The sequence below is a fragment of the Colletotrichum karsti genome, assembly GCF_011947395.1.
Source record: "Colletotrichum karsti strain CkLH20 chromosome Unknown Scaffold7, whole genome shotgun sequence".
Lineage (NCBI taxonomy): Eukaryota > Fungi > Ascomycota > Sordariomycetes > Glomerellales > Glomerellaceae > Colletotrichum > Colletotrichum karsti.
The window spans coordinates 1,255,108-1,266,933 of record NW_024065907.1 but is presented as its reverse complement, the minus strand read 5'-3'; the positions used below and the strand labels follow the sequence as shown (position 1 = coordinate 1,266,933).

General features: G+C 55.1%; 2 protein-coding genes across 2 annotated transcripts; one reads left to right on the top strand and one right to left on the bottom strand.

The window, feature by feature from the left end:
• Nucleotides 1–1,054: 1,054 nt before the first annotated feature.
• On the bottom strand, nucleotides 1,055–2,425 carry CkaCkLH20_03166 (uncharacterized protein; the record flags this gene model as incomplete). The annotated part of the gene is made up of 1 exon (XM_038885885.1): nucleotides 1,055–2,425. One exon carries the CDS (start codon nucleotides 2,423–2,425, stop codon nucleotides 1,055–1,057), a length of 1,371 nt encoding a protein of 456 aa, XP_038749084.1.
• A 6,654-nt stretch (nucleotides 2,426–9,079) lies between these two features.
• Nucleotides 9,080–11,440, top strand: CkaCkLH20_03165 (uncharacterized protein; the record flags this gene model as incomplete). Its single annotated transcript, XM_038885884.1, has 1 exon — nucleotides 9,080–11,440. The coding sequence occupies one exon, from the start codon at nucleotides 9,080–9,082 to the stop codon at nucleotides 11,438–11,440; it is 2,361 nt and encodes a 786-aa protein (XP_038749083.1).
• Between the last annotated feature and the right edge of the window lie 386 nt (nucleotides 11,441–11,826).

Sequence of the window (11,826 nt, the reverse complement as noted above, 5' to 3'; positions counted from 1 at the left end):
GGGGGATTTACCCTCGTGTCCGTCACACCGACAACATCCTCTCAAATTCAAATCAATGGAATTCAGATGTGGGTTGTTTTTTTTTTCCGGGAAGGATTTGGAAAAAAAAAAAAAAAAAGGGTAGTACTATGGTTAGAAGGTGCTCATCTCACCTCCCTGACGACGGGATGGAATGGGCACATCGACCGGCCGGGGAGAGGATCGTCGTCGTCGTCGTCGCCTTTACGAATTCCAGCTGTAGCAAAAAATGCTGCTCAACCTAAGAAAAATGCTCAGCCTAAGAGAAGTCCGTCTCTCCCTCCGTCGTTCGATTGTGATACAGTAGTTAGTTACTGAATTTGATTATTCCCCAATTGAACTTTTTCCTATCGTAAACTAACCATACGTCGTCATGATCCCCTTGTGGTTGCACGAAACCAAACTTCATACTCTCAAGATCAGTTTCCTCGTCTTAAAATTCCTCTCGCATGATCGTGAGGTGTTTCTTTTTCGTTTCATTCCGACATGAGGCAGTTCAATTCATCACTCTCCCAAGAAAAAAGGCCGTTTGCTGTTTTGCTTTTTCATCCACCTCTTTTCGCGTGTAAGTCTCTCTTCGTCAGTCGTAGCCGTCTGAATCGTAGAGCAGTCCAGGCCCGGTCCCCTAATCCATCCCTTCCAAAACCTTCCTCCGGCGTGGAATCCATCTGCGTCATCCCTGTCATGTAAGCCCCCCCCGTGTGAAGTAGCTTAGTCAACTGTCAGCCCCCCTTTTCCAACTACACCTCTTCCAGAGCAGTGTTCATCTCCTCCTCTTCCAGGTCGTTAGATAGTAATATCAGATAAAGATAAAAACGTCATGCAAGCGTAAAGCATGAAGCAACATAAGAAAAAGATGGCAAAAGACACCAAACAACAAGACAAAGAAGACTCTAACAAAACGCTGCGCTCGCGAGAACGTGGGAGAAAAAACGAAACGTAGCAACTCCTCGTTTCCACGTCCTTCTTCGTAGAACATATCCCATGAGTGTAAATATCAGTCGTAAAACACGCAAACATGAGAAGCGTGAGGTCTCTAGCTGTTGTAGGACCTCCCCCGGAACATGCGTCCGAACACGGCGCCGCCCCTCTTCTGCCTCTCCTGCCTCTCCTGCCGCTCGAAAAAGACGGGACTGTCCGGGACGGTGTCAGTCTGGCTGTCCGCACGCGCGCGGCGCAGCTGGGCGTCGGCAAAAGCAGCGCCTTTGGTGCTCCGCCTTACCTCGCTGGCCGTGCGCTTGTGGAGCGTCTTGACGAGGCGGGAGATGGTGTGCTCCGGCTCCGGGTCATCCGAGTCGGAGTCGGAGTCGAAGTCGAAGAAAGACTTCGGCACCGGAGTGGTGTTTGTGACCGGGGTTTGAGGGGGTAAGGGTGCGGAGCGGGGGTGGGTGAGGTCTGTCGTGGAGGGGTAGTAGGTCCCGTGGGAGGTGTGAGGTCTTTCGTAAGAGGGGACAGGGGAATAGAGTGGTGAGTAGAGAGGAGAACAGAGAGAGGCGGTTGCTGGCGATTGCATTGGTGCTGCGGCTTCTGCTGGGAGGGAGTGTAGGTGGATTGGCGGTGGTCGTGTGCCTCTCCGAAGGTTGGAGAGGCTTGGTGTTGGCTTAAGGAATGGCGCGCGTGGAGGTGGCGGTGGTGGGTAGTTAGGTGCCTGTGGTTGGGTTCGTGGGAAGAGGCTATACGACGAGCGTACGGCGCGGATGGTGCGGCGAGGCTCTGGAGGCGACGAGGGTATCTCACGGTCTAGAAGGACGTGTGAGTCTCGCATACCTCCGTGTGGCTGGGACACAGTCATAGGATCGTTCTTGGGTGGAGGTGTTGGGTTGTTGACTTTGATATTGTACTCGACGGGTCGGGGTGGTAATGGGTTATCGCCGTAGTCGATGCAGCCCGTCTTTTTCGCCCGTCGGATGTGTGGTGACGGAATCAAGGCGGGATACTGGGTCTTGGACTTCTCTGGGGTCTGCCGACTTGGGTCCTCCTCAGCAGGCCAGAAAGTGTCCCAAAGCTGGGAGGCTGTGGCGTGGTACTGGTAGTCGTCGTCAAGTGATACCTCCGAGTCAGTACGGTCGTCAATGAGGCTGGGTGCCGACGATCCGTCCGAGTTTTGGGAGCCTATCGATGACCGGTCCCGACGGGTCGGAGTCTGGGGTCGGGGTATATGGTCGAAGTCCTGGGTAAGGTCCTCTGATGAGTATGTTTGTCCGGCTCGTCTGTATGGGTTGCGAGTCAAGGTGCCGTCAGGTCGAGGATACGAAAAATTTGCGTAGCCGTAGTACTTTGATACGAGCTTCAGATGGGCGAGCTTGGTCTGCCGTTCCATGCTCGCAGGCCGAGATGAGGAATAGGAGGCTCTTGTCAGGTCGAGCTCTTGTGCGTACCCAATCATGTCCTCGTGATCAACGGACATGACTGCGGTCAACGTCTGCAACGACGGGTTGATCAGTGTCGAGTTGCAACTCTGCAGATAGGGACGCCACGATGTAGATATTGGCCGGAGGACAGAAGGGTGGTGAGGGGAAGCACCGATATATGCACGGAGTCATAGGTGGGCCGACGGAGGCCATCCATCTCCCTGCCACAAACAAACTTTATGAATGCATCCTCTTCCGTCAACACGAATCATATGCCATCCACCAAAAGGCTAACAACAACAGGTGAACAAATATGCAGCACCTTGTCTTGAAAGCCGTTCTCTGGGTCTCGTCGAGGGCTTTGATCCACTTGATGGCTGATTATGACAACCAGACCATGCCCTGCAATTCTCAGACATTCCTCGCTTGGGAGCTATCCCTCGTTCGATATACATACTCGGTGACGGATGGCGGCGGAACCAATCAGGTCCGTTTGAAATCCGGAGTCTCAACCCGGTGTGCTTGTGCGGAGTCGGTGGACATCGGAAGCTGGGAGGGCCCTCGACGGCCCTCGAAGCAATGGCACGCTGCCTGCTGGCGACTTCCGTTGAGTCGGAATGCACGACAGTCTGAAAAAGGCATGACTTGGGCCTCTGCATTGCTCGGGCTTCCAAAACGTGAGAACGAACGCGCTTCTGGCAACTCTCGTTGGTCCGTCGAAAATGATGACCTGGAAGTCGCCTGAGGAGGATCGATACAGAAAAACGAGGCCATCGCGATTGCCTCTTCCAGTGGCTTGCTTGACAATGAGGTCGGCAACATGCTTCTGACGGCTGCGCAGGGACGAGGCGGCTGGCGTTTGCAAAGCGGCAATCGCCGCACCCAGCTGCGTCTTCTGGCTCCTTTTGTGTCCAGCTTCTGAACCGGGAAAATCGAGGGACGAATAGAGAGGCGCGGTCGACTGCAGCTGCTGGATGCTTGACTTGAAGCTGCTTTGAGCACCAGCGGAAAAGCAAACAAGTCAAGAAAATCCTTCATGTGGAAGCCGTCTGTTGGAATGCGTCGACCTCTCGATGTCTCACTTCCACGGCGACGGCACTTTGCCCTCCGAGCCGGTGGCGCCACTGCGGCGCCGGACCCCTTCTCGACCTGTGTTTGTTTGATGGCGAAGATTGGTGAAGGCCGGCCTAGATTGCCAAGAGCTCGATCTCTGCGGCCAAAAATAAGCAGGCAAACAAAATGCTGACAGAGCTTGAACGAAGCCGAAGGTCGAGCATTCTGCTCTGAATACTTCAAAACACACAACTTTTCGAGAAGGCAATAAAACAGCTGATATTGCGTGGCGTGGTTATCATGCTTCTTCCATCTCAGCTTCAAATTTGAGAGACCGGAATAAGAGTCCATGATCGTACCGCGATAACCATTGCCAAGCCTAGAGGAGACACTTCTCTTGAGCTTCAAGCGAATCTCGATTTGGTCCGGACGACAAGATCGCCATTGATTATTGACTCTGCTTTTTTTGGACTCAGCTTGGCTTGGACAAGCCTGTTGGTGGCCACAACCGTGGATGACGAAAGGCACGTTCCGTTCGATCTGTTTGTTTGGTGACAAACCTATCTGCGGGCCGTGTATTTTGATGCGTCCGTTTGCTGTGGTCCACTGGCATGCGGCGTGCCGGAGCAACGGCAGCCACCGGAAGACAGTTAGCTGATGGGTGTATGCTCCATCGACGGGATTGCGGATGGCGCGCGAAAACCGACAAACAGGCTGAGGCGGATAAGAGCTGGCAGACAGATTGAATGTTGTAGGCGGGGAAAAGCCTTGATCGCAGCGCCAGTCTCAGCAATTTGCCAAAGTACGTCATGCCGTTTGTCGTACGAGGTTTTCTCGACGAAGACCGCTTTCTTAGCATGCCTCACGGGGACTGATGTCATTCGTAATTAATGAGTATTTGTAAAAGTCGAAAATAGTGGCAGTCAAAGGGTGACTGGCGGAAGTTCTCCGGAGAAGAAGCACGTCTTCGCGGACCTTGTTTCCAGACATGAAGGCGCGGGAGATCGTCCGAAGCCAATGTTGGCAGGCAGTTCAGGGCATCAAAAATGCCATCCCTTGACAGAGCTTTCCCATGTAAGGCGGCGGTTTCCTGACTTCTTCGACATGACAATTCGGTGGGGGCAGCGCAACTTGTCGATCGACAGGGGATGATCGTCCCTGGCATACCGGGTCGACATTGTCAGCTTTCACAAGCCAGGAACCTCTCTGCATTCTGAAATGGCTGTGCGCGGTTGCCAGAATGTGGAAAGCTCGTATGTAAGGGAGCCCTTGAAGAAGAAGAAGGTAACACTGCCGTCTTTCCTCCTCATTGTCTTCTGAACTATGCGACCCTGAATCAGGGTTGACTGCAGCCGTGTGTTCTGTACGATTCCCAGGGAGCAGGACCCCTTTTTAGGGTTGTGTAGGTCCCCTGAGTTTTGAGCTCTTGATATCTCCCTTGACCCCTTGAAAAGCGTGCGTACCGCCGCTTGTTTCGCACGAGTCGAAATGCAACTTGGCGGCCCGGGAAAAAATCAGCTTAATGGTGGCGAAGGGAGGCCGGAGCAACCTCCGATTCGATCCGGACCATGTTGAGTGCGGGAGAAGGAGAGATGGCATTCGAGAAGCTCCTGACTTGGGCACGCAAACCATCGTTTAGGGACGTGTTTGATGGCTTTCGGCTCGTTGCCCTCTCATGCCGTGGTGAATGCCTCGTGGGAACAAGGTCGAAGAAGATCGCCGATCGTCTAGATCATGTTGGGACATCTCTGGATGGTTCCGAGCTTTCAGCTTCGTCGGGCTGACAGTGTTGAATGTTTGATTGGGAAGTCGCCAGTGGAAGAATGCAGTCAGTGCCTGGCTCCTTGACTGGTCGGCCGATCTCGCACCCTCAGGATAGACATATCATCCAAAAATGGAATTGGCCGATGAGAGTTCGTAGTAGAACTTCCGGAACGTGGAGCTTGCTCATGTTGTTGACAGGAGCTGATTGCCGTGACGTTTGAAGACAGTCTGTTGGGTGGAGATAACGGCCGCAATGTTGCTGTAAAGATCATGTCGTCTTCTTCGGCCCCCAAGCCACCGGCCCCCAAAAAACGTTCTTCTTCATCGTTTCGTTGAGCGTTCAGTCGAAGGTTGGCAATAGAATATCCCGGCGATGGAAAGGTCAAGATTGTGGTTCAGGCACACGCGGTCGCGGTGAAGCTTAATCGAGAGTGTGGCCCATTGGGTGCTGTGATTGGTTTGAGGAAGGAACTCCAGGAACAGGGGGTACCGTTCGGGAGCGACCCGTTCTTTCCAAGTTTGATCTCCGAATTTCCACCTCCCAGCACGGGCCTCCGCCTTCCTTGCTGGCAGGTTCCACGATTGCGACAGCAAGTTGGGACATTCAGCACTAACAGATTCTCATACACCTTTCAAGTCATCACGATAGTGACACGCTCAGGCCCCTCCAAAACGGCTCTGGCCGCGTTGGGTATGGCCCGTGCTCTTGAGGGTTGGGTGAGCTTGGAAGGAAACATCTTGAGGTCAGATGTTCGTCTCACATCGACTTTTTGAAGATTTTTACTACATCGTCAGACACGCCTTGACGTTCAAAGCTGGACATTCTCTTTGAGATTTTCTTTGGAATCTTCCGTCGCCCTTCCAGGTCAATCCCATTGTTTCATGCAGGCGGCTTCTGACATGCCGAGAGAAGACTGACAAACGCCTACCCGTCTTGCAGCAACCGTCTCTTTTTTCAAACGAATGTTGGTGATGAAGCACTACGTATAGCAGGACCACTTAGAGTATCCATAAGGTAACTATGATAGCATTTCCAGCTGTTGGCCAGGTCAGGATCTGTGGCAAGTTCCCTCACCTTGGTTTTTAATAGGGGGCTTACTCCAAGATCACAGTATGACATGCCGAATCGCATCAGCCATTGGGCACTTCCTGGCTAGCGCTCCAGACGGGGGTTTCCTGGGTGCAAACCGGTCCATCGGGATCGCTGAAGAAGGGGGGCCGGATTGCGGGTGATTGGCGATGCTCTGAAGGTAGGGACTGGGCTTCGTCACGGCGCAGTGACAACTCATACTCACACACACACACACACATCTCACTCACACGCATCTCACCTTCACTCTCATCTCTCATCTCTCGCCTCTCACACTCACCGCCCCTCACTCCGTCACATCAGGAGTCTCCTGGAATACCTGCAGCTAGGTTCGCGTTTGCGGTCGGCCCAAGGCAACTTCGGTCGGAGCAGGTCAAACGAATGGTGAGAAAGTGAAAATGACTGCAGCCCAGGCTTGTTTCCTGTGTTTCCTCTCTCCCACTTGAGCCGGTCTGGCCTTTCCCACCTCCAGACCCATGTCACGTCGTCGCGGCGCCCACGGCCAGCATCCCCAGCCTCCCCAATTTTCCCACTGGCTCCAGTGTCCAAAACCGCAGGCAGGTTCCCTGACGCTGGCGACGCCCCTGTCACGGCTTGTCAGTCAATGGACCACAGAACAGGTGAGGCGAGCAGCGTCCAATTTCCTCCCTCCTCGGTCGCGCTTTCAGGTCGGCAGCTCGTCCGTCCCAATTGGCACCCAATGCCCGACGGGCGACTGTCAGCTCATGTCGCGCCGAGTCTCTTGTAAAGCTTTCGGGATGTTCCTGGACGGCTCACGCGTGGCCGCGATAGCAGATATGGCTAAGACGGTAGTATGATGGCCATCCGCGAATCCCATGCGCGTAATGGCAATAGCATTCGGGGACAGCCATGCTCCACGAGACTTAAAACGGCGCCGTTAAGCCCCTCAATCCTGAATGCTGCAGCTGTCTTCCAAGTCAGCGCTCGGCGAACAGCTTGTAGATCCACCAGTGCGCAGCTTAAGGTAAGGTAGAGCAATGTACGTGTTGTACCTTGTCTGCGCTGCGAGCTGCACGAAGCTGCAAATTTGCTGCAGGCCGTGATTTGACGGGCTTGGGACGAGTCGTCTAGCCATTGACCTACCGTGTCTAAGCTGGCGACCGCCGAACTTTACCTCCGGATATCTTGCCTTATCCGCGAGGTCGAGTAAGAGTAGGTGTACTCCGTAAACGAACGCTGGTGAGATGATCCGCCATCGTAATTATACTCGACGCGAGATGATGAATGGGTTGGGTACGGCGACCGGTGCCTTGCCGAAACAATTAAAACCCGTCGCCTGTCCCAACCCGCGCGTGTGCCCATCCCCGTCCTTGTCCGTGTCGACGTCCATGTCCCCGTCCGTTTCTGCCCTGCCGGCTCTTGTCTCGCAAAAGATTTGCATCTGAGTCGACCATTCCCTGAATCCGATCTCGACGCGACCACAGCGACCTCGACGACATTTCGACTCGATCGACGTAGCCGTCAATGACCTCGACTACCGCATCCTGACTGAGGGTGTTGGACGGAGGAGGTGTTGCTTGGTGAGCTGTCATAGGTCCGTGTCGGTCCAAGGTAGCAAGCAAGCAGCGGCCACCAACCCGTCCACGTCCAGCTCGGCTAGCCGTTGTCTTCTGTGCGGCACTGACACTGTGGTTGTGGTGGTGTGGAGGAGGACGAGCACCTCGAACAACCCGAGACAATCAGGTCTCTCCGTCACCTTGGTCAATCGAGAGGTTAGGTGGAAGTTGGAGGGCGCATCCCGAGGCTCCTTGGCTGCAAGCAAGAGTCAAGTGCAAGTCAAGTGGGCGTGCAGCTGCCAAAAATCCAACCCAGCCCAACCTCGAGTCGCTCAGTCCAAGCAGGAAAGAAAGCCTGGTCTCCCGCCCCTCCTTCCCGGCCGTACCTTCCTCGGGGTTCTCGATGCCCTCCAGCGACTTCATTTTTTGGAGTTGGCTGAATTGAAGGAAGGCGCGACTTGGGAGACCACCTCTTGCCCTTTAACACCTGCCTGCTTGAGACTTTTTATTCTTCTTACAGCAAGACAGCAACAAAACAAAAAAGAAGCACTTTTGTTGTTTTCTTTTTCTTCCTTCCCACGCAGACCTAAGTAGCAGCACAAGACCTGCACTTGAGTTCTCCCTCTCACATCCCATCTTTCACCACCTTTCCCACCCAAACCACCAAAAAGTCTGCATCACGACAACAAGAAGCCCAATCGTCGCAGCAACAAAACCCGCTTCAATCCAGGTTCCAACAGTCACCAATTAAAGCCACCTATTTATCACGACAACGACATCATCAATCTAATCTTTTTTCCGCCTTATCCCCCAAAAGAGTGCGCTTCGACCATTTCTTCCGCGCATTTCCACTGGCCGCCCCCAAAGCCGCCCTTTCGCCTAGCCACCTTCTTTTTTTTCCATCTTACTCCAGCCTCTCCCATTTTCTCCAGCTTCGACACTCACTCTCTCCTGGCTGGCCTTCCGAAGTCACCACCCTCTCTCCCTTGCGATTGACCTAAGGATCCATACCCTCTCCGGTTTTCGATTCTCCTCTGCAAAGCAGCATCTTGCCTGCGCGCGCAGACCGCTTTTATTAATTCACTTTTTTGGGTGTGGTCTATCTGTACTCCATCAGCAGAATACCACCCTACCAGGTGAGTTGTTCCCTGCCTGTTCCCTCCAACCTCACCTATTTTTTTCCCATGTTACCCCCGAGGAGCCCACACCACCTTCGTGTGCTATCCTTCGGTACTTGCTAACACCAAGATCAGCATCCTCGCGGGTCTTCATCATCATCACCTACGCTGCCGGAATCGTCCACGACTCTCAATCACCACTCGGGTGGTGAGATTTTCACCTTGTCCACCCCGTCAGGTCAGAGCAGTGACCTGCGCCAAGTCGCAAAGTTGACGAACCCAACCCCCCTTACGCCTTCTAACGACCGTCACGAAATTCACGAACTCACGACCTCTTCCTCCCAGCGCCAGCAGCGGAGGCAGGCGCGAAACATCACTCCGGATCTACTTGAGAGACCGTCCACAGCTTCATCCCATCGAACCCTTCGTCGTACGCCGCGATTCGAGGCGACCCCGAGTCCCACTCCGCAGTCAACGCGCCAAGTCCACATCGAGGCTGCTTCGGTAGGTTTCAGTCCCAGAGCACAGCTTGCGACTGCACCCGCGCCTGCGCCAGCCCTTGCGCCCGCGGCTACCGTTGACTACGACGACCCCCGACTCGTCGCCCACGAAGACAGACGATTTTCGCGCACGCGAAGAGTCCTTTCACAGGATCTGAGCGAGGATTTCCTTGAAGAATCCTCGGACGAAGCCCCGTCATACCGAGACCGATCATCCTCCTCTCCCAACAAAAGACGCGAGTCTCACCGACCTCACCGCGTCTCCAGAAACACCCGCAGCGCCATCCTCTTCGCACTTGAAGAAGCGCTCCGACAGCCCCACCCGTTCACGCCCGACGAGATCGAGGAAAGCGCATCAATGGCCGACCTTATCGGAGGCGGCGCCGCCGCTTCCAATGGCAATGCGTCCAGTTCGACTCGCCGCCCGACCGGCGCGCCCAACCCTACCAGCTCGCCTTCTGGAATTCGTGGTCCTAGAATGATCATGCAGGAGCGAGCTGCCAGAGAGGCCGCCCGGCAGAAAGCCGAGCAGGAGCAGATGCAATTGGAGAGACAGCGAGCTGAGCAAGAAGCTCGTTTATTGGAGGAGACTCAGAGACGGAATGCGGAGCGCCGAGCTGCCGCCGCCGCCGCCGCCGCTACTGGCGCTGCCGGAGGAGGATCAACTGGTGGCGCCGCCAACGTGCCCCAACAAGACCTCACCTCTCAACGCCGACCCGTAGCTAACGATGCCCCACAACCCCGACCCGTTGCCGGAGGAAGCTCCCGCCAGCCGGCCACGTCACAGCCCCAGACTCGACCTACCCGCACATCGTCGATTTCACAGGCTGGCCAGCAACAGTACAGCACCACCCAACAGGGCGGCTCCACTCAGCAGCCTACCAACGTCGGCACCCAGGGCGGCCAGGAGTCGAGCGTCACTGGATCGAGACCTAGAAATTCCTTTCCCCACGCATTCGAGCGCTGGGAGACCTTGTCAGCCCACTGGGAGGGTCTCACCAGCTTCTGGATTAGACGTCTGGAGCAGAACAACCAGGATATTGACCGCGATCCCGTCAATCAGGCCCTCTCTCGTCAGGTGACCGACCTTACTGCTGCCGGTGCCAACCTGTTCCACGCCGTCGTTGAGCTGCAGCGTCTGCGCGCCAGCTCTGAGCGCAAATTCCAGCGCTGGTTTTTCGAGACCAGAGCTGAGCTGGAGCGATCCCAAGAAGTAAATGCCATGCTGGAGCGTGCCCTTGAAGAGGAGAGACGTGCTAGAGAAAACGCTGTCCAGGCCGCCATCCAGAAGGAGAGACTTACCTCGGCGAACGATGAACGCGTCAAAGAGATGAAGAAGGAGCTTCAGATCTCCAAGGAGGAGGCCCGTCGCGCCTGGGAAGAGCTCGGACGCCGTGAGCACGAGGAGCGCGAGAGAACTCAGTCTCTTCAGAGCGGCCAGCCCACCATTGTCGGCGGTGTTCAGGTCGTGCCTATGACGCAGGGTGTTCCGAGCCGCCATGGCAGCTCTCGCGATCAGCGCGGATACCAGTCGGACTACACCGGCCAGCAGAGTGGCTACACCGGCGACTACTCACAGGCTCCGGCCAACCCGCCCGTTACGTCAAGTCCCGGCGGCAACTTCTACCAACCCGGCGATGCAGGCCAGGAGGGTGTCAGCTACACCGGCGCTGGCTCTGAAGGCGGTTACAGTGAAGGTGAGTACGTTATTGACGCGCAGGGCCAATTCATTCGCGATTCCCAGGGGAATAAGATTCCCTATGCTGTTCCGCCTTCCCCAGTTTCTGACGAAGGTCTAGAAGAGTATGAGACTCCTGCGACCAACCCTCCTAGCGCCGGCTACTCACAACCCCCGACCACCTCCGCTGGCGGTCAACAACAGCTTGCCGAGGATTACTCTGGCTCGGGCTACGCTGCGCCTGGCTGGGAGACCGTCCCTAGACATCATCATCCGACCCGTCTCAGTGATGTGATGGAGGAGGAAGACGAGCGCAGCCGTGCGAGCAACAGCCAGGTTGGGCGGCATTAGTCAAATGCTCACGATGATGAGGGAACGACGTTGATGTCGCCGACGAGTATCGCGATCTCTTCGACAACGTCGACTAGTCCAAGGATAAACAGCACTTGACAAGCTGGTTTCCCGTAACAATGAGAGCTTGGTCTTCTTGCATAGCCTTGTAACGGAACATGCAAGGCTTTTGCCACCGATAAGGCAGGCAACTACAGAAACACAACGGCAGCTCCTACACATCCTTGGAGGCACATCAACGCATTCGACGAGCACAGACACTTCTATCGCAGGCACTTGTGCAACACGGCATCGATAACGAAAGACGTTTCGCACGAGAATTCCGCAATCTGCATTCTTGTTTTCAGCACGATGGAGGTTAGACTGCATGCAACGGGCACACTTTG